This window comes from Panthera pardus, unplaced genomic scaffold (genome assembly GCF_024362965.1).
Source record: "Panthera pardus isolate Hobbes unplaced genomic scaffold, ASM2436296v1 HiC_scaffold_8, whole genome shotgun sequence".
Taxonomy (NCBI): domain Eukaryota; kingdom Metazoa; phylum Chordata; class Mammalia; order Carnivora; family Felidae; genus Panthera; species Panthera pardus.
The window spans coordinates 26,778,544-26,801,867 of NW_026527013.1; the positions used below are offsets into that span (position 1 = coordinate 26,778,544).

At 36.4% G+C, this 23,324-nt stretch overlaps 1 protein-coding gene across 13 annotated transcripts in view; it reads right to left on the reverse strand.

The window, feature by feature from the left end:
* CFAP20DC (CFAP20 domain containing) overlaps positions 1-23,324 on the reverse strand; it is a 238,250-nt gene that overhangs the window by 99,881 nt on the left and 115,045 nt on the right. For all 13 annotated transcript variants that reach the window (XR_008420166.1, XM_053896827.1, XM_053896829.1 and 10 more), the window contains one exon: positions 8,504-8,668. Coding sequence is in view for 12 of the 13 variants with exons in the window: in XM_053896827.1 (XP_053752802.1) it covers positions 8,504-8,668 (165 nt within the window). In the remaining variant the exon portion in view is untranslated. The remainder of the gene's footprint in view (positions 1-8,503; positions 8,669-23,324) is intronic.

Below are 23,324 nucleotides of genomic sequence, written 5' to 3' on the forward strand. Positions count from 1 at the left end.
TTTAATCATTGAAGGGTCACGCTCAAGACTTACATCTATTATCTAGCAATCAAATCAGAATTAAACTTGCTACCAGAATCCAGACCTTGAATTGGATTAATTTTTATTTTATTATATGTGCACTGTTATAAAGAATGTCAAAAATACAAAAAGGGCTGTTCTGTGGAGCAATATTATTTTAGACAAGGTGCTTAACCTTTCTAAGCCTCACTTTCTTTCATTAAGATTGAGATAATGACAGTGCTTAAGTTATGGTGCTTTTGTTAGATTGTATGAAACAATGCGTGTAACATGCCAAATACTGTGCTTAGTAGGGACTAAATGGTTAGTAAATATGCTATTAATATATTACATCTTGAATAGCATTTAACACTTTACAAAGTCCGTTCATAATCATTTATTTATTCCTTCATTCACCTATCCTTTCAGTAATGATTAGGCATCTGCCCTGGCCAGCCGCTCTAGGCACAGAGAAAGGGAATAAGATGAACACATACCTCCTTCAAGGAGCCCACAGTCTCATGGGGGAGACAGATATTACAGCAAGTCATTCATAAATAACTACATGATTACCAGTGTGATAAGAGGTGTGCAGGAAAAGTTCAGAAGGTTATTAAGTGTATTTAACAGAGGGCTGGTATCTAGTATTGGGGTTAGCGGGGAGAGACATTCAACTTGGAATCTAAAAGATGACGGATATGATACGTACATAGCCTCTGTGCAATTTCCAATCACTTGTGATATTATCCTATGTCCTCCGTAGATGAAGAAATGGAGGCTCATGATGTTCAGAGATCTGTCCACACAGAGCAGGGGCTCAGAACTCCAGTGTCCCAAGGCTTACCACACACGATGCTGCCCTCAGTGGGCCACGAGGGCATTGCAGGGGATTCTTCCCATGTCCGCTATTTATTTTCTGTGCAGTTTTGTGAAGACATCTGATGAAACACTTATTTTGCTATCTGAAAAGTGGGTCTGTTAATGCCTGTATAGGTAAGTACCAGAACTTTAAGGACATGATAGTTAATGTATGTGGTGAAGACAAATGGGGTTTATGAGGTATCAAATATAGAATATAATACTGTAATATCCTTTTTCAGAGGAAAGAAAGTAGGGTGTGGGGAGAAGGACAAATGGAAACGGAAGTGGGTTCAATGCCAGGCAGGTAACACATATGTGAAAGGCAGGCACTTACAGAATGTGAGGTGGGGGAAGTGTGGCTAATTTGAGAGTGCACATCCTATGCAGAAAATTTTATTTCAAAACTCTTTTAGACCAGCTGGGAGGACTGGCAGTCTGTAAACTCTGGAAGCATGATGAAAAGACAGGTAGGTAGGTGAGTGACTAAAGCAGGGAAGGCCTTAGGTGATGAAAATCACTCTTCAATTTTTGCAAATAATTAATACCAGAATTTAGCCATATCTCATTAATAAAAAATTTAAGACATTTTTTGAAAGGCAATAAAACACATTAAAAACTAAAATTAGAATAGCTCTTTCTCCACTAAACTTGTGTATGACCTTAGACAATGTCATCTGTGTGTAAAGTTAGGCTATGGCAACAAGATAAAAAGCAATAAAGCACAAGATATTACTTTTCTTCACAAACTCTTAATTTATTAAAAAGCTATCAATGGCCTAGTTTTTGGTGTTTACTATTAATGAGTAAAGGAACATTTTCAGGGAAGCCATTTTATCATCTCAGGAAAACTTTCCATTTTGAATAAAGAATGGAGCTTATACATAACACAGGCCTTAGTACATAATTTCCATCATTTGGTTTTGGAACTAGGACAGTTTCCTATAATATGAGAGAAGGCTCCCCAGAAATTGCTTAATGGGAGTGAGTAATTAAGAATGCACCTCTAAAACAGACTGCCTGGTCAATCCTAGGTCTACCACTCACTAATTACTTTATCTCTGTGAGCCTCAGTTTCCTTATCTTCAAAATGGTGATTCTGATGGTTTCTACACAAAAAGGTGTATCAGAGGATTAAATGGGATAAATGATGTGTGATGGCTAATTTTATGTATCTATCACCTTGACTGGGCCACAGGGTGCCCAGATTAACTATGACTCTGAGAGTGACTGTGAGGGCAAGTTTGGATGAAATTAACATTTGAATTGGTAAATTCCACCCCAAGCCCCATGGTAGGTGGGCATCATCACCCAATCCATGGAGGGGCTGAATAAAACAAAAAAGTGGAGGAAGGGAGAATTTGATCTCTCTGCCTGACTCCTTAAGAAGTCTGCAGCTGCCCTCCGACTGGCACTTTCACTATCAGGTCTCCTGGTTCTCAGGCATTTGGGTTTGGACAGGAACTATATCATCGGCTCTTCTGGGTCTCCAGCTTGATGACTGCAGATCTTGAGACTTCTCAGTCTCTAAAACTGCGTGACCCAATTCCTTATGATAGGTCTCTCTCTCTTTATTCTAAAACCTAATGGTGGAAGTTATCTATCAAAGCCTGTATTATATGTAAGTTGTATATATGTGTGTGTTCTATTTCTCTGGAGAAACCTGACTAATACACTATGTAAAAGATATAGCAAAAACTCACTAAATATTAGTGGTGATGATGATGATGATTTGCTGCTTAATACACTCACCTGCTCAAATTATATGGCTAGCATCACTCATTGATCACTTAATTCACAAATATCTATTCAGTTCCTGTAAGTGTTAAAGACTGAGCTAGGTGCTAGGGATACTAGGACCCCTGCAGTTTTGAAGCTCACATTCCAGTTGGGGACACAACAATAAGCAAACAATTAAGTAAACAAAAAGATACCAGGTAAGGATAAGTGCTGTGATGGAAACGAAAGCAGAGTGATGTTACAGAGAGGATGAGGACCTTGATGATTACAGTCCCAGGTTCACCACTATGTGAACTATGTGTAAAAATGTATGTGAGCATAATTCATACTAATACAGTATAGGTTAAAATACATATTTCCCTATTATATCATAAAGAAATTTAATATTTAACTATATACTTAAAAGATTTTATTTTGTCACTACTTTTGGATTTACTTCCCAATATATATCTTAAATCAAAATACTGACATTAAATAAAGAAATATATTTTAATTTTATAGCAATTCTCTGGGTTTTTCAAAAGACAGAAAAGCATATAGAAGAAACTAAAAATGTCTCATAATTGCTCTAACATAATACATCTAGTAATATCACAAATCATGAATTAAGAAAGTTAAAATTCTCTAAAGGGAGGAAGACATGAGAAGTAAAAGTCTTATCTTCCTGCCCCTTGCCTCTACTAGTCCTCGTTCTTAAAGGTCATTGTAAATTTTTTTGTATTTCCTTAAAAAAATGTATGCATATACCAGCATTCCTAGGTAGCTATCTTATTTACTTAAGTCAGTGGGCTCATACAGAAATAGCATCCTATGTTTCCATGCTTCACTGACACAGCTTTGAGACCTTTCCAGACCATCATAAGCAGATCAGGTCATCTGTATAGCTGTATCCATAATATCTTATTGTCTGGGTATTTAATCAACTCCCTACTATGCACAGGTTTTTATTATAACCCATGCTGTAATAGACATCTAAAGGAGAAATGGAAAGGTTGGAACAAGTCAGTCCTGCAAAAGTAGCACAATTATCAAATGGATTAGATGTGTTTTTCACATTTAATATTGTAGTAATATTTATATATCAAAGTTTCATCAATATTTGGTGGAAATATCACAGAAAAATTAAAATTCACTCTACGTATGATTTGTGATATTTCTGCTGTTAACGAATTTCACAGATACTGATCAATACCCAGACTAAATTCCTTTCATGCTTAAAAATTTTTAATGAAGGAATATGACCAGTTATGCCTTATTTTTGCTAAAGATGGGGAAAAATATATATAAGTCAAATGTAAGAGACAGTGGAGTTTACTCTTATTTATCAGACATTGGATCCAGAAATTGTGACATCTCTTTAAACCAATAATCTTAAGACAAGGCTTTACTGAAAGTGTGAGTTTAAAAAATTGTTTTGTTTTTTCCTGGAGTCAGGATTCAAATCCTTCTTCTTTTAGGTTCTACTTTACAGTGAATTTTGTTACCTGATTTGAATTTTGCTTTCATAATGTGAAACCCAAAGAAGAAATTCTAATAAGGATCTCACCAGTGCCAACTATAGTTAGATGATTATTTCAGGGTTGTGCTAAATGCATTAACTTACCTATGTGCAACTGTGCTGTGAGATAGAGATGCCAGTCTCTTCTTATTTAAAAAAGGAGTAGAAGCCCACTAAGACCTCTGCTGTGGAAAGGAGGGTACTTGGGAAAACTGCATTCTAATTTTTAAGCAAATTACTAGTTTTGATTTGTGCTTAGTGGACCATTGCATCTTGTCATTAGTAGCTGAATGCTCAACTTCAATAACCAGACAGATTCTCTGGTTCAATTAAACTGGGGTCCCATTAATGAAAATAAGATCATTAAAGACCCCACAATTCTCTGCAGGCTAACAGTCATTAGCTAATGTGCACTGGGAACTGACAAAGTGAACAGAGCAGAAGTGTGGGAACGTTGGCTTTTGGGAAACACAATTATCTTATTAATTTTATTAGTGCTCTTGATCAAGTTATGTGACATTCAGCAAAACGCACTCTAAAATGGAAGCTTCAAGGTTTCCTCTTTTGCTCAAGGGAACATACTAGAAAGCATCCATAGGAAGCAACTACTTCTTTCTGTGGCAGCTTCACTGGGCTCTCAGTGTGTGCATTTATAATAAAAAACACAATTGGCATGAGTACTGTACAGTCAATTATAAGAGCACACAGTAATTTTCTCATGCAATTCAAAATCTCATCATGGGGAATCCATTTTTCAGACAGACACAAAAACAAATAGTTAAAATGAAGAAATATCTTCTGGCTTTTCCAAGATTAGAAAGTCTGCCCTTGGGCATTATTCATTAGCTGCACCTTTCAAATAAAATATCTTATACAGAGAAGAATAATTCTAATTATATTCATTTATAGTAAGTTTCAAAGCCCACAAATGACAAAATTAGCAACTGCAAAGTATTTGTAGAAAGAGAACCACAAAGTTCAATATACAGTAGCCTCCTCCCATCCCCAGATGATACGTTCCAAGACCACCAATGGATGCTTGAAACTATGAATAATGCCAAACCACATATATACTGTTTTTTCCTATACATACATACCTCTGATAAAGTTTAATTTATAAATTGGGCACAGTAAGAGATTAACAACAATAACTGATAATAAAATAGAACAATTATAACAATATACTGTAATAAAAGTTACATGAATATGTTTTCTCTCAAAATATCTTATTGTGCTGTACTCACCACTCTTATGATGATGTGAGATGATAAAATTTCTACATGATGAGATGAAGTGAGATGGATGATGTAGGCGTGTGACCTAGAGTTAGGCTACTACTGGCTTTCTGAGGATACATCACAAGGACGTGAACCACAGTTGACCACAGGTAACTGAAACCTCAGATAAAGGGAGACTACTCTATTTTCAAGTAATCTTAGCTGCCTTGCATGTGCAATGGGATTTACGTTAAGAGGAACAATCATAACCCTTATGGTTATAAAGGAATAGAAATTGGGATTCACAGGGCAGGAGAAGTTTGCTATTAGATGATGATTATTAATTTTCTGTATACATGACTCAAGTTGACTATTACTATCAATTGAGATCCCATTCATGGAATTTGCAAAATATATACTAATATCCTCTTCTACAAGTTAGGATCAAATACGGCCTACGAAAAAGTTTCTGTTTAATTATAAGATTGAGTTAATGATGCAATTGACATTTACTCAAATTCCTCTTTAATCTCAGGCATTACATGTGTCCTTGAACTTTAAATTTAAAAAAGATACTAAAAAAATCTGGATATAGACTTGCATTTTCATTTAAAGACATAATTAATTCTTAAAACATTAAGCCAGAGAGATAAAAGAAAAACGAGTATTCACAATTGCTCTTATATTTGATAGGCTTTACAGCTTAGTCATTACTGTTACTGAAAGCATTCACAGCCTATCAGATACAGATAGAATGTTTGGTTATCAAAAAAAAAAAAAAACAAACAAACACTGTAACTCATTTCATTCTGTGGTGAATCTTCCATTAAGATTGATTTGTGACCTGAGGTGTTTACAGCAGCTGTCTGGTTAGTGAGATCTTTTTCATCCATTTATGTTTCTGTCTATCCCTGCCCCCCTTAAAGATAGTACCTATAAAAATACACAATTTCTCACAACCTGTGCCCTGTGCTACCAAAATGCCTTGCCTAAAGTTGGCAATTATGGAAGCAGGTGATAGGAACATGGGGGTTTATTACGTCTTCACTCCACTTTTCTGGAAGTTTGGAAATTTCATAATAAAGCGTTTAGGAATATAGTGTCTATTTACACATAGTCCCCTGACAAGGTTTAAACTGAAAAAGTTACAACATAGGTCCCAATTCTCTAGGAATATACAATTTAGGACATGTAATGCTGATGATGATCGACATACAGAAAATATACCAATAATAAATAAATCCAGGATAAATAGAGAGTGAAACAGTCCATTTCTGTAACTCCTTCATTTCATCATGCTAGCTCCTTTCTCTGGATTCTACTTTGACCTCTCTCAAACTTTGACTCTGCTCTTTTCCCCATCTGTTCCCTGGGAATCAACAAGTCCCGCCTGTGTTTCTCCTGTAGCATCACTCAGGGTCATCACTGACATTATTTGCTCAGATGGCTGTAAAGACATCTGAGTTGTATTTCTTAATCTCTGGTTTTACCTGACTTAAAGATTCATCTTGAATCTTGATGTCAAATTCATCTTCCTAAAAGGGGCATTACTGTGTCTCTCCTTTAGGACAGTAGGAGGAGAATACTCTTCAGGTATTCTTCTGACCCAGCCATTCAGCCTTCGGAGGCCATTCTTCATACTTACTAATCCCTCAGAAAACTCACCCATGTATTTTGCTATCTCCTTGTCTTTGCTTAGTCGTCTGCACCATCTTACACTTCCATAAGTCTTATATTTATTTATAATAAAAATTTATGCAAGTATTGATTGAATACTTTCAGGACCTACTTCTTTCTCTGTAAGTGCCTTATTATGACCATCATTTCACTTTCCTCAGGATTACTTCCATGTGAGTGTCAGCTGAGCCACAGCTTTGTTTGGATGTGTGATCCAGTGGTTCTCAACCCAGGCTACACATCAGAATCACTGAAAGCATTTAAATATCCATCCAAGGCGAATTAAGTCAGAATCTCTGGAGATGAATCACAGACATTAGGAAAAAATAATTTTTTTTTTTTACATAAGTTATTTTTACAATGTCCCAGATGATTCTAACAAACAGGAAGATGAGAACCACTCAGCTGAAGAATATTAGGTTTCTTTTTTTTTTAATTTTTAATGCATTTTTTTTTTTTTTACCTTAGAGAGAGAGAGAGACAGAGAGAGACAGAGAGAGAGAGAGACAGAGCACGAGCAGGGGAAGGGCAGAGAAAGAGAGGGAGACACAGAATCGGAAGCAGGCTCCAGGCTCTGAGCTGTCAGCACAGAGCCCGACCTGGGGCTCAAACCCACAAACCGTGAGATCATGACCTGAGCTGAAGTTGGATTCAGCCGTTTTAGGCCAAGAAACAGCAATCCCCAAATATGAACGTGTACAAGCCCACAGAGAGTGGTCAGAAAGTCACACATGGGGTATGAGACATGAAACTCTAGAGGAGGTTGGGCTAGGGGAGGTTGGCTTTGTGTGAGTTCCCAAGGGGTGTTTCATTTTGTCTTCTAAAATGGTGGGAAAGGGCATTAAAGGTCTTTAATCAAAGAGCAACAGGATCACATTTCTTTCTTTTTTTTTTTTTTATTTTTTTTTACATTTATTTTTGAGAGACAGAGCACAAGTGGGGGAGGGGCAGAGAGAGAGGGATATCCAGAATCCGAAGCAGGCTCCAGGCTCTGAGCTGTCAGTGCAGAGCCCAATGCGGGGCTTGAGCCCACAAACCGCGAGATCACGATTTGAGCCGAAGTTGGACGCTCAACCGACTGAGCCAGCCAGGCGCCCCAGGATCACATTTCTATTTCTACAGTCAGAAAGATAATTCTGACAGCAATGTGGAGATTAACTGGGAGGCTAGGGCCACGGTGGGGACCAGATCAATGAAAGTAGCAACAGGATAGAGTTGTAGTCAGATTGTTTAGGAGGGATAATTGGCTGGGCTTGGAAGCATACAGGAAAAGGAGAGGAATAACCAAGGATGTTTTGATTTGGTATGTAAAAACCGAGAAAGTATTTTAGTTGCTAAAGAGAAGTTTACAATGATTTATCACAGACACGGGTCGATGCTGGAGTGACAGTATTTAACTTCAAGCTATAAAGCATCATTGCAGTGCGGTTTTTTTCCGTTTTGTTTTTTTGTTTACTTATTTTTTTGGTCTTACAAATAAATATGCTTATAATTTAGGTGTCTGAGTGCATACCTGATTCTGCTGAATTCAGGGGATGACCTCCAAATTTTATTTCGGTTTGGCGGAGCTTAGTCATGTTTAGCAGCTGTGTGACTTGTGGAACATCTGTTGTCAGCTGGCAGCTTCGAGGAATAATGTCTGTAGGTTCATTGGTTGGAAAGGGAACCCCATATCCAGCTGAAAACAGAGGCAAACATTCATTTCCCAAATGTAAGTCATTTTTGCCAAATGGACATACCTTATAAATGAAACCAATTAAAGTAAAATATTTTTAGAGTATAACTCTGAACGAGTTACATGACCTTACATCCTCGGCTTTCTCATCTGTATATGAGTGTTGTAATTGCACTGCTTCCCTTCTAGGACTGTATGAAATATTAAATGAGACAAGGTGTATAACATACACAGCAGGTTCGGAGACTTGTGCAATAAATGAGAGCAATCACTGAATATATTTTACACTTATGTTTCAATACTAGAAATGTGACTCAAGAAACGATCTAGTTAGGGGCGCTCTGATGCAGATTTCTGGGAGTATGCTGGCTCATTCATATGAGATCAGTACACGCAATGACATAATTGAATAAGTACCTAGAGCCCCTATATGAATAAGGCAATTTTTTAAACTTTTTTATACTGAAATAATTTTAGATCTATGAAAGTTACAAAAATAGTAGAGTTTCTAATACTCTTTACCCAGCTTCCCCTAATGTTAACATCTTACCTTTTAATACTTTCAAAGAAAGAACAGTTTGTTATTATTAAAATAGTATTTTTATTACTGTAATTTGTATTTCTAATGAGATTTGATATCATTCATATATGCTTATGTGGATATGCAAATTTTCAGTTTAGTAAATCTTCTGTTCATGTTCTTAACTCATTTAGGTATGAGAATATTATTTTCTTATTTATTTGTACGTAGGACCTCTTTTATGGCAGAGATATTAAGTCTCATCATATGTAGCAAGCAGGAATTATAAATTGGTATTAGCATTCCAAAAGTAATTTTACTATATGTATAAAAGGCTTTAAAAATGTACATGCCATTTTACTGAGTAGTTTTACTTTACAAATCTATTCTAAAGTAAAAGAACATCAGAAACCCAGATGAAGATCTATATAAATAGGTGTTTATAATTTCTGAAAAATAAACAACTTGAATTACCAGTAAAAAGCCACAAGAAATTCTATTTATGAAGATGGCTTAATGATAGGGGAAAGACTTGTGATAGGAGGTTAAATGAAAATAATATATATAAAACTCTAACTCTACTGTAGAAAATCAATAAATAAAATGTGTGAATGGCAAAAAGGCTAAAATGAAATATACCAAAGTGTAAAATAACTTTTGATGGTTTAGCTTAAGTGTAGCTTTTATTTTCTTCTACATGAAAATGTCTATAGGTATTTAATTATTATAAGTAAAATTTCTAATTTTAGAATTTGGTGGAAAAAAATTGTGCATGTATATGTGAATGTAAGTAATAAGAAAAATTCAACCAAGCATCCCTTGAAAAACATCTTATGTAAGTATAAACTCTAACCACATTTATAAAGGCAAATGATGTTAGGTTTATATGCACCCAAGTCGTGGCAGTTTCCTAATTAGATCCTCATGTTCTAATCTTGAAAAGGAAATGAATCATTTAACTAAAAACTTAAATACCCATCAACAATGTAATGTAATGTAATGTAATGTAATGTAATGTAATGTAATGTAATGTAATGTAATGTAATGGTTTCTAAGTGTCCTAAGCTCCAGTCATTAAAGATGCAGTAGATTTACAAATCTTACTTTTCAGGTGTTCTTTGTTGGTCCATTTCTTATTTGTCATTGACATTTAGAAAATCAATATAAAGTAGTTGAGTAAATAAACTCTCGAGATAGAAAACATTTGGAAAAGTAAATAAACTAACTCCAGATGTATATCTGACATATCATTCCAAACTCCTCTGAGGTAGAAAAAGGTAATTTCCACAACAATGCTAATATTGATAAACTAAGATTTTATATTAAAAGAAGTAGAGAAGGCTAAAAGGCCCTGAAATAAAATGCTGCATTCTCAGTCACATAATGACAAGTCATGGAAACTTGAGCTTGTAGGGACTGCATGGATGGTATAGGGAACAATGCCGCACAAAGTTTGAAATGTATCTCAAACAAAATCTGAGTTTCCAACTAACGAGAAATAAGCAGCTAACCCCTGGGAATCAAAATTCGAAGGCAGAGACTATTACAAAACTCCAGCCTGAATTTTACAGGAATGTGGTTGACATGCAAATCAGATTTCACAGTAAAATGCTGTGTCATCTCTCCTTTCTATGTACCTACTCTCCCTTTGCACCCATGATTGTCTCACTATTTATTAGATTGTTCATCGAGGGAAACTGTGGGCAGTATAAAACCTGAAATAAAAGGCAAAATCAAAGAAAAACTATTGGTTTATTATTTTAAAATAAAGACTATTAATAAGCCCATTTACCAACTACTGGCTCTCAAACTTTGTGGAGGAATACATGGAAAGGACCTTTAGTCTCATTTTTGTGAAACCAAACTATGAAAGAGCTTCACAACCTGGGAGTTGGATGTTCTGATAGACTGGAGTGGAAGTTAACTCGGCTCCCCACCACCCAGCTCACCAATAAATACCCCTTCTCCATGCCCAATTTCTAGGTCACTTATTTTTTTTAGCATTCATGGCTTAATTAAAAAATAAGAATTCTAAAGGCAGCATAGATCCTACATACAAATTAAATAGCGCTAAACTGTGAGTACATAGAGGGCATGGTCTGCCTTCATTCATTCATTTACTCGTTTTATCATTTAGCAAATACTTATTGAGCCTCTCCTATGTGCCAGGAGCTTATCTAATGGCTGGGAATCTAGCCAGAGTGACCCTGTCCCTGGTCTTCTTGGAAACTCACATCTAGTAGGGAATATGTAATAAATTATACTATAAATAACAATTTAATTGTATTTTGTTAAATGCTCTGAAAGAAAAGTTCCAGGTGTTATGAAAGAGGTAATGGGTCTCAGGGAAAGTCTTTTATAATAAGGAGACATTTAAGCTGAATCATGTAAGATAAGCAGAAAGTGGCCAGCTGAAGTAGATGGAGTGATCATTCAGGTGGAGGGAACACAGCATTTGAAGACTCTGAAGGCAGAAGGGCTGTAGTGCATTCTAGGAACTGAAAGAAAGACAATTCTGCCAAAGGATTCTTAGTGTGGGAGAGAGACCAATGAGAGAATCCCGATGGTGTATCACCATCTGGCTCAAAGGGGATGCTCAGTAAACGGTCATGATGAAAGCCCCTTAAAACAGCTGACCTAGATTACAAACAGCTGCCAAGTCCTCCACTTTTCATCTTTGGTTTTTCTTTGCTCGGCTATATCCTGAGAAGTATGCCATGCACACATTCTTTCGATACCCCATCTTTCTCCCCAGATGGCAGATAACAAATCAAGCTGGTAATCAGACACTAAGGGACCAGGGACTATCTGCATTGTTCTTCCAGACAAGTTGTATCTTCTGTAACAGACTGTGTATGGAAACATGCAGACTGCTTGATTAACGTTGGAAAATGACACAAATTTTAAAGTACTTTTGCTAACAAATCTGAAAGAAAACAATGTTGGCTGGAGGGGTCAGCTCAAAACGGCAAAATGGTACATGAAGGAGAAGACTATGAGAAAACTTACAGATCTGCTCATGCAGCATCAAAACACAACCAGATGGTGGGTTTTTTGCTGTCTTTTGCTCCCAGTATGAGTTAGAATGTTTGAGTGATTCTGTAGCCCTGTTCGGCTTTCTTTGGCCATAATGCCATCATAAAATGAATCATTCTATAGGCATTGAATACCATTGATGAGGCTCTTAGCTAGCTTTAAAAATTAGTCATCAATTTTAATATATGTATAAAGCTCTTTGTGCATTAAAAATCATCACCCCCATTTTATTGGGGGGGAATGTCTTATAAAATAGTGACATTTACTTAATATTTTAATGTTTATTTATTTTGGGTGGGGGAGGATCAGAGAGAGAGGGAGAGAGAATCCCAAGCAAGCTCCAGGATGTCAGTGCAGAGCCTGATGCAGGGCTTGATCCCACCAACTGTGGGATCATGACCTGAGCTGAAATCAAGAGTCAGATGCTTAACTGACTGAACCACCCAGGTATCCCTAAAGTAGTTAAATTTATAGATGTATCAGTTTCTGAGTTCTCCTAATTCATATAATTTAAATAAAGATTAATTTCTTAATAGTTCAGTGGTCTCAAGACTCAACCATATTCATCTTATTTATCTGAGAACAGCCTGTAGTACCTAGCACAGTGATTTTATATATAATCTCACCTCTGAAACACCAGTGGGAGCCAAGTAGAAACTACAAAAGTCTCTAACTGACAAAATATTTGTCTTAAGTTTGTTTGGGCTGCTATAGAACAGAACACCATAGACTGGGCGTTTTAGAAACAGCAGAAATTTATTTCTCACAATTCTGGAGTCTGGGGAGTCCAAGATCAAGATACCAGCAGATTTGGCATCTGATCTGGGCCCTGTTCCTATTCCTGGTTCAGAGACTGTTGTTTCCCTACTCTTACCTCACATGGCAGAAGAGGCAAGGGAGCTCTCTGGGTCTCTTTTATAAGGGCACTAATCCTATTCATGAGGGCTCATGACCTAAACACTTCCCAAGGCCCCCACCTTAAAACACCATCACATTGGGGATTAAGTGTCAACATATGAATTTTAGGGGGACACAAACATTTAGTCCTTAACCATATTGCTACAAAGTCTGTTTAATTTTTATTTGTTCATTCACTCATTTGCCATGTAACTGTCAGATTTTCTCTGGGCATGGCAGAGGTTTGAATCCTGCCCTTATGGAGCTCACTGTATAATGCAGAAAGATATTAAGAAACAGTATAATATAGTGGTTAAAAGCACAGCTCTGAATCAAGGCATCCTGGGTTCACATTCTAGTTCTATCACCTATTAGCTGTGTGACTTTGGCGTGCTAGTTTACCTTGCTGTGCCCTGGTCTCCTTATCTGTAAAACATGGATTAAAAAAATAATGCTAAACTTATAGGGTTATTGTGATGATTAAGTAAGTTAGTGTATATAAGGGCCTAAGAACAATGCTTGGTACATATAGAAGTGTTTATTTTCAATAACAAAGACTTATGTCAACCATTTCATTACAATGGACACAAAACCACCATGTCTTAGCATGTGGTTTTTATAATAAAAGGTCTTGATGTTTAAAGGGGTAAATAAGCCTTAAGTACACCAGACACTTGGCTATCCTGAAATGAATCATGCCCTTAGTTTTTTTGAAAATGTTTTGTTGATGGGAAATACACATTAATATAAAATTAAGCATTTTAATGTGAACAGTTTATTGGCACACAGTCCATTTACAATGTTGTACAACCACCACCTTTATATATATAGTTCCAAAAACACATTTTCATCATTGCAAAGTAAAATTCTTTACCCATTAGCCAGTTTCTATCCATTCCCTCCAACCCCCATCCCTGGCAACCATTCTATATGGATTTATCTATTCCAGACATTTCATATAAGCAGAATCATACAATACTTTTTGTCTGTGTGTATGATACATACCATGTTTTGTTTATCCATTCATCTGCTGATGAACATTTGGGCTGTTTCTGCGTTTTGGTCATTGTGAATAACAGTGCAGTGACTATGCATGTACATGTATCTGTTTTCCATTCTTTTGGGTATATACATAGGAGTGGCACTGCAGGGTCATATGGTAATTCTGTGTTTAACATTTTTAGGAACTGCCAAACTGTCTTCCATAGTAGGTGGATTCCAATTTCTCCACATCCTTGTCAACAGCTGTTTTCCATTAAAAATAAAAATTATAGCCATCCTAGTGAGTGTGAAGTAGTATCTCATTGTGGTTTTGATTTACATTTCCCTAATGACTAAAGATGTTAAGCATTTTTTCATGTTTGTCAACTATTTATATATCTTCTTTGGAGAAATACTACAGTAGCTAAGTCCTTTGACTATTTGTTAATTGGTTGTGTGCATTTATTATTGAGTTGTAAGAGTCCTGTTAGATATATGATTTGTTAATATATTCTCCCATCCTCTAGGTTGTCTTTTTAATTTCTTAATAATGTCTTTTGATACACAAAAGTTTTAAAATTTTAATGTCCAATTTATCTATTTTTAAAATTTTGTTGCTGTGCTTTAGGGCCAGTCATATCTAGGGATCCATTGCCAAATCTAAGGTCATAAAGATTAAGTTCTATTTTTTTCCTAAGAGTCTTATTTAGCTCTTAAATTTAGGTCATTGATCCGTTTGAGTTAATTTTTATATATGGTGTGAGGTAGGGGTCTATCCTCATTCTTTTGCATGTGGATATCTAACTGTCCCAGAACCATTTGTTGAAAAGTCTCTTCTTTCCTAATTGAATGTTCTTGGCACTCCCATAAAGAAATCAGATGTATGGGTTCATTTCTGGACTCAATTCTATCCCATTAGTCTATACGTCCATTCTAAATATACCAAACTGTTTTGATTGCTGCAATTCTTGAGGCAAGTTTTGAAATTGGGAAGTGTGAATCCTCCAACTTTGTTCTTTTTCAATATTGTTTTTGGCTATTTGGGTCCCCTTGCAATTCCATATGAATTTGAGGATTGGCTTTTTCATTTCTGCAAAGAGGTCACTGAAATCTTAAGAGAGATTGCATTGAATCTCTAGATCTCTTTGGGTAATACCAGCATCTTAACAATATTGTCTTCCAATCCATGAACATAAGATGTCTTTCCATTTATTTAGGTATTCTCTAACTTCCTTTAGGAATGTTTTGTAGTTTTCAGTGAACAAGACTTTCATTTTCTTGGTAAAATTTATTCCTATGTATTTAATTATTTGGGATGAATATATAAATGAAATTGTTATCCTTAGAGTTTTTGAGATATGGAGTCCTATTAGAAATAATATATAAAATACCTACTTATATAATTGATATTTTTAAAAAAATATTTATTTATTTTTTGGGGGGGGGATGTGCACACATGAGCTGGGGAGAGGCAGAGAGCAAGGCAGAGAGAGAATCCTAAGCATGCTCCACGTTGTCAGTGCAGAGCCTGATGTGGGGCTTGATCTCATGAACTGTGAGATCATGACCTGAGCCAAAATCAAGAACAAGAGTCAGAAGCTTAAATGATTGAGCCACCCAGGCACCCTTAACCTTTCATTTTGAGAGAGAGAGAGAGAGAGAGAGAGAGCGAGCACATGTGAGCAGGGGAGAGAATCTCAAGCAGGCTCCACACCTAGCATGGAGCCTGATGTGGGGCTTTATCCCACAACTCTGGGATCACGACCTGAGGTGAAATCATGAGTTGGGTGCTCAACCGACTGAGCCACCCAGTGTCCCTACAATTGATATTTTAATCAGAATAGTTCTGTGTCTTGATATATAGATATTCATAACCCATTTTTGTGGGATCTACCATTGGCTAGGCACCTCTGCTATACTGAGCTCTTACGCCTTTTCTTGCCCTGGGGTGGTTTACTAGGCAAGGGCAATCTGAGTTCAATTCCACTGCAGGAAGGAGTGGGCATGCAGCCTTAAACTGATGAAATCTGATAGGATGTGCACTCACCTGACCTGGAGATAGAGAGGCAGAGAAACTCTCAACAGTGTTAATTATTAAAAACACTAAACCATTCCAGTTACTGAGGAAGGCAAACTCGTATACTGTTGAGGAAGGAACAGTCAGAGGCCTGGCCTAGAGTTCACCTTCCTGACCTCAGCACAACATACCTCATTTCCATGGGCCTTATTTTCCTCCTCTGTGTAATTAAGACATTGGATTAGATGATCTCTAAGGCCCTTCCCTGCTCAATGAGTCCATTATGGCAAGATGTCAGTATTTCTAGTTTTTTCTCTGGCCTTTGAAGGGATAATTTTCTTCACATTGCTTGACATTCAATAAAGGCTTATTGAATAGAGACAGTGACTGAATGAATAATTGAACAAACAATTAGCCAACCTTTACTACATTAATTCATCAGACATGTATGACAGATTACCAACACCAGGCCATGTGCTAGAGATAAAAATATGGAGACTTAACCTATGCCCTCAAGGGGCTCTCAGTCTGAAATTATACTTTTAATTATTCTATTCTTGCATTTCTCAACACAGAACACATGCCCAAGTGCTGATATCTGATTTTATTTTTTAAGTTTATTTATTTATTTTGAGAGTGAGCACATGCAAGTGAGGGAGAGGCAGAGAGAGAAGGGAGAGAGAATCACAAGCAGGCTCCATGCTGTCAGTGCAGAGCCCCATGCAGGGCTTCATCTCACAAACCGTGAGATCATGACCTGAGCCAAAATTGAGAGTCAGAGGTTAAAGCAACTGAGCCACCCAGGCACTCCACTGTGATATTTTAGAAAGAACACTGAACTGGGTGTCAGAAGACCCATAAAGTCATCAGTGACAGAGTCTAAGTCCATGCCTAGTGGATAATCACTTGTTCTTTCCTCTCTCTTTTCTCTCCTCTTGTTCTTCTCTTACCTATGTGTGTGTGTGTGTGTGTGTGTGTGTGTGTGTGTGTGTGTGTATATTTTTTTTTAATGCAGAATGATACAAGTTAATCAATAATTCAGTCATGCAAATGCTTAAAAATGCCAGTCCATGTCCCCTTGGGAACCATAAAAGTCATAAATTCATTTGAACCAGCATGCTTTACTACTTGTTCAGCATAAGCCATTCCTCCGGGCAAGTGAAAAACTGGTTAATTTCTTGTTTTAGGGTTCTAGTAATTCACTTTCTATTATATTGCACTGTGTAAACAGAGAACAGCAATGGAATCAGGCAACATTGCCTAGCATGGGTGAGTTTAAGAGGTTCTAGAGTGAAATGCAGCAGTTTAAATAAGCCAAGGACAACAAAGTACTGAGTTTAAGTAACATTTAATACAATATCTTTAAATAAAATCTCAGAATGGAATGTAAGAAGCAGGAAAAAGAGTTTCCTAAGATGAAAGTCTCAATACTATGACTAACAGATCTGTCTTTGAAGGAGAAAATCAACCCTCCCACTACTTTCAGTATGAAAGACAAAGGGACATCTATAACTTATCGAATACAAACATGTTTAACATGGCCAGTCACCAAATCCTGACATTCTTATTCCATGACATGTCTTGCCTTTTTTTTTTTTTTTAAGGAGGCTCCAGCCCAGTGTGGGGCCTGAACTCATGACCCAAGATCAAGACCTGAGCTGAGACCAAGAGTCAGATGCTCAACTGACTGGGCCACCCAGGCACCCTCCCCCTGCCCCCAGCTTTCTAAAATTTCCCCTCCCTTCCACCCTCCCAAGAAGGGCAGTATACTGTAGTAATTAGGAGTATATACTCGAGTCCTAACGACAGGCTTCAAAACCTGCCTTTACTGCTTAACAGTTGTGTGACACTGGGCACATTATCTGACTTCTCTGTGCCTAAGTTTCCCTATCTATAAAATGGGGATAATAGTAACATCCACTTCATAGAGTTGTTACGAGCATTAAATTAAGTTCATATATAAAGTGTTTAGAACACCTACTGCTCCTATTAGCACCATAATCATCACTGCTATCACTTCTGCTGCCAACCTCCTTGGGCAGGGACACTCATTTTGCCCCATACTGTTATCCTTTCTCCTCTTTTATCAAATGTCTTCATAAGTATTCTTGTACTGTTTATGTTTCTAGTGTCTAAAATTACACAGTGAACTTTCAGGGAAGGAAATTTGCTCTACCTCTTTATGTCACACAAAACATGCAGCCTAGTAATAGAATATTATATTAAATCATTACTCCCACCCCTGCCACGTACCATACTGAACTCCCTGTTCCTTGAACACATCAGATATATTCATGATACCCTGCCTTTATGCACATACACTCTTTCTTCTTTTAGAAATGCTTTCTTTTCTTGTTATCCATTTTCATTACCTGGGAAATTATTATTTTTCCTTCAGGATATATTTTGGAAATTTATTTCTCTAGGTGAGTATAGACCAAACACTGCTCTATGGATAGATACTGACCCATGAAGTCATTTTCACTGGTCTGTGGTGAAAATGTCAGCCTTTATTCTGAAATTAACACCTTTCTAATGTGTGTGTGTGTGTGTGTGTGTGTGTGTGTGTGTGTGTGTATGTGTGTGTGTGTGTGTTTAAATGTCTTTTCAATTAATGAAATGATCAGAATAATTGTAGTTTTCCTTTTTTTGTTTGTTTTAATGCTCTGATTTGCCAAATTCAAAAGTTGGCAACCTTATGTCAGTCAATTTTTTCTTAACTTGGTAGGTCTGTGAAATCAAAGTGCCTCTCCAGGTGGCTTTCTCAAATAAGAGGTAAGTGCTCCAGACTCTCCTCCCACTGCTTGTTAAGCCCATTAGTTAAGTTTCTTCCAGGTATAACAATCTACATGTACATGTAAATCTTCCTGAGAGATCCCACGCTCCTCAAAGCAGAGGCTGTGTCAACCCAGTGCCTGATTATAGGAGGCAGATAAATGTTTAGCATCTACACAATGAATCATAGTTTTTATCTTGTCACATACATTTTTATATTTTATTGGATCTTCACAATAAATAATTATTATAATAATTAATGAGGAAACAATGCTCAGAGATGTTCAGAACTCACACAAAGCACAAAGTTGGTACATGATCACAGCAATGGACTGTGGGACCATTAACCTGTATCTTTGGCCTCTACAATACCAATTTAACTTCTCCAAGATGTACTTGGTTTACACACCTTATGCTTTCAGTCGGAATGTAATAGTATTTTGCTTAACCAAGGAACAATTATTATCCTCACTTCACTGATGCAGAACCTGAAGCATAGAGATTGGGTGAGCACTTGTACAAGGTTAAGTCCTGGCAGCTAAGTGAGGAATATGGGGTTATATTCCACAGCACCCTGAACCACAGCATGCCTCCCCAAGTCTATTTGGAACATCTGAGGCAATCTGAGATGCCACATTCATAAGGCTTTTTTTCAGTCCTTCTGAAAAACTAAAAGAAATCACGTCAATGTTTGTTCTTGGAATTTTTTACAGATTACCCATTCATTTTAAAAACTGATTATAAAACAAAATATGTGTATATTGTTCAAAAATACAAATGGTACTACAAGATTATGAGACAAAGTCATCATTCCCTGACTGCTGCCCTCCCCCCTCACTCATCCCCCAGGCTCGCAATGCAGAGGCAACTATTCTCAAGCCTCAGCAATAGCTTCTATCTTTTGGTACTTATTTGTTTATAAACAGTAGCCTCATATTGGCATTTCTGCACTTATGCTTTAGATAATATCTCTGACTTCCTATTTTGGAAAAAAAAAGATTTAGCACTGTTAAACTACCATACCACCTTCCTTCCCTCCCCACATCTTTCAAATAGGATTTTTCATAATTTTTGGATAACTTATTATTTAGTATGGTACATTATTAAGATTATGTACAAAAAGTGTGCCAATAGGCAACTATTTTTAAGGCAAAAATCTAAAAGGTGGACAACACCAAATGCAGGCAAGGCAAGAGTTACTCTCGTTCATTTCTGATGGGAATCCAAAATGGTGTAGCCACTTTGGAAGACAGTTTGACAGTTTCTTAAAAACTAAACTTACTCTTACCCTATGAACTGGCAGTCATCCTCCTTGATATTTACCCAAATGGGTTGAAAATTTATTTTCATACAAAAACTTGCACAAGAATATAGCAGCTTCATTAACAATTGCCAAATTTTGGAAGCAACCAAGATGTCCTTCGGTAGGTTAATGGAAAAACAAACTGGTAATACAGACAAGAGAATATTATTCAGCATCAAAATGATATGAACTATCAACCCATGAAAAGACATGGAGGAACTTTTAAAAAAAATGTTTATTTTTGAGAAAGAGAGAATGAACGAGCAGGAACGGGGGAGGGGCAGAGAGAGAGAGGAAGACAGGGGATATGAAGCAGGCTCTGCACTGACAGCAGAGAGCTTGATGTGGGCTTGAATCCACAAACTGCAAGATTATAACCTGAGCCAAAGTCAGATGCTCAACTGATTGAGCCACCGAGGCACCCCTGGAGGTTAAAAGGCATATTACTAAGTGAAAGAAATCAGTCCAAAAAGGCTATATGTTGCATGATTCCAACTATGTAACATTCTGGTGAAGGCAAAACTATGAAGACAATAAAAAGACCAATGGTTGCCAGGAATTAATAGGGAGGGAGGAATGAATGGGTAGAACCTAGAAAACAAGGGCAGTGAAACTATTCTGTATGATAGTATATTGTTAGATACATGTTATTATTCATTTGTGAAAACCCACTGAGTATACAACACTAAGAGGGAATGCTAATGTAAACTATGGACTTTGGGTGATAATAAAGTGTTTATGTAAGTTCATTAATTTTGGCAAATGTACCACTCTGGTATGAGTGGCTATAGCTGTGGAGACTGTGCATATGCGGTGGTAACGAGGACATAGAAATTCTTTGCAATTTGCATTCAATTTTGCTGTGAACCTAAAACTGCCCTTAAAAATAAAATGTTTTTTTTTTTTTTAAAAAGCTGTACACATTTGAGCCATGTAATATGCTATGATTACATTTCCTTTCTTGTACAACTTTTTGTTTTCCTTAGGGTTGATCACTGTTTTATTTTGTGATAGATTTTTGTACACACCCCACATTAATTCTTCCCAAACTCCCTATTAGCACTATAAAATCAAATCAACTTTACTTTCCATGTTCAAACACATCATATTGTATCAGATATATTCTTTTCCTAGAGACTTTCCTCTTGAAAGCCTCCATTTTCCTGCTGAAATCTGGACTGTTTTCTAGATGTGCTGAACAAATATCATCCTTTGAATTCCTTTAACCATAATTCTGAAAATTCTCTTTGCTTTTCTCTGAAATCTTGTTTCTTGGATCCCACATACTCCTTTTTCTTGATCTACTCCTTATATTTTGTGGAGAATATCTTCCAGATCTTTTCTGACAAAGGATTTAAATAAATATAAATTTTTGAGACCTTGCATGTCAGCAAACACCTTTATTTTGCACTCAATTAATTGCTAGACTGGATGTGTGTAAAATTCTAAGTTGAAAGTAATTTTTCCTTATATTTTGAAGGTATGGTTTCAAGGTCTTCTACCATCTAATGTTGTTGTATGAAGTCAGACATTATTCTTATTCCTACTCCTTTGTATGCAACTTCAGTTAAAAAAAAATTCTGGAAGCTTTAATAATCTTTTCTTTTTTTCCCTCCTATTCTGAAATTACACAATGGTGACTCTTTTCTTCTTTTTTTTCTTTTTCTGTTTTTGATGAGCTATGTCAATCTGAAAACACCTGACCTTTAATTTTGGGAAATCTTCCTATATATCATCCCTCCTGTTTCCTCTAGTCTCTCATTTAGAATCCTATCATTCTGTTGATGAGACGGTCTCTTGGACTAACTTCTAATATTCTTTTTTTTTAAAAAAAAATTTTTTTTAACGTTTATTTATTTTGGGGACAGAGAGAGACAGAGCATGAACGGGGGAGGGGCAGAGAGAGAGGGAAACACAGAATCGGAAGCAGGCTCCAGGCTCTGAGCCATCAGCCCAGAGCCCGACGCGGGGCTTGAACTCACGAACTGCGAGATCGTGACCTGAGCCGAAGTCGGACGCTCAACCGACTGAGCCACCCAGGCGCCCCACTTCTAATATTCTTAACATTTGGATCTTATTTTCAGTCTTTCGGGCTTCTTAAAAAATTTTTTTTTATTCTAAATCTCTGAAGAAAGACAATACAATACAATCTCAAAACAGCTATATAGTTTCTGTGTCAAAATATCCAGTATACACTCAAAACTTACTAGACATATTAGGATACAAGAACAAGAGAAAAACAGACAACAAAAACAGACCCACAGGACAGACAGACATTGGAATTGTGAGCCATGCCTTTTAAAATAACTTTGCTTAATATATTTGAGAAATTAAATAATGAGATGGAGAATTTCAGCTAAGGAATGGAAACTATAAAAAAGAATCTAATGGAAATTCTAGAAACAAAAAGTATAATAACTGAAATTAAGAATGCCAAAGTATGTGTTCATTTATCTCCTTGACAAATATCTAAAGAAATGCCTATCTAGAAGCTCCAAGAGAAATGTAGAATGATTCTAGCAGCACTATTCAAAATGCCTAATATGGACAAATAAGTTGTGGTACATTCACACGATGCCATACTATGTACAGTAATTAAATTAGCAATATAGGTGAATCTCACAAACACATTTTACACAAACACATTAAAATACATGTTAAAGAATGTATATTTGGAAAGAATATATACTATATGATTCCATTTAAATAAACTTCAAAAATAGGTAAAATTAATTTAAATTGTTAGAAGTCAGGAGAGTGTGACCTCTCAAAAGAGAGAGGGACATGACTGGGAGGGGATTATGAGCAGGAATTCTAGGATGTTTGTAATATTCTATTTCTTGATCTGGATGATGGTTACAGAAATGTGTTCCCTTTGTGGTAAGGAATATGATTTATAGATGTTTTTAAATTATATTAAAGGCTTATAAGATAATAAACTTCAATAAAATACAACAAGAACAAATAACTCCTATTTTATAGATGCAGTGTTTTCTTAACTTTGAGAAAAGCATGTATCTATTTCCTATTTTATCTATTTCCTTCTTTCTGTTAGTTCTTGTGTCTATCTAACATGTATCCAATGTACCTGAGTAGAAAAGTTCTCTGGATCAGTTTCTCCAGAGAAGAA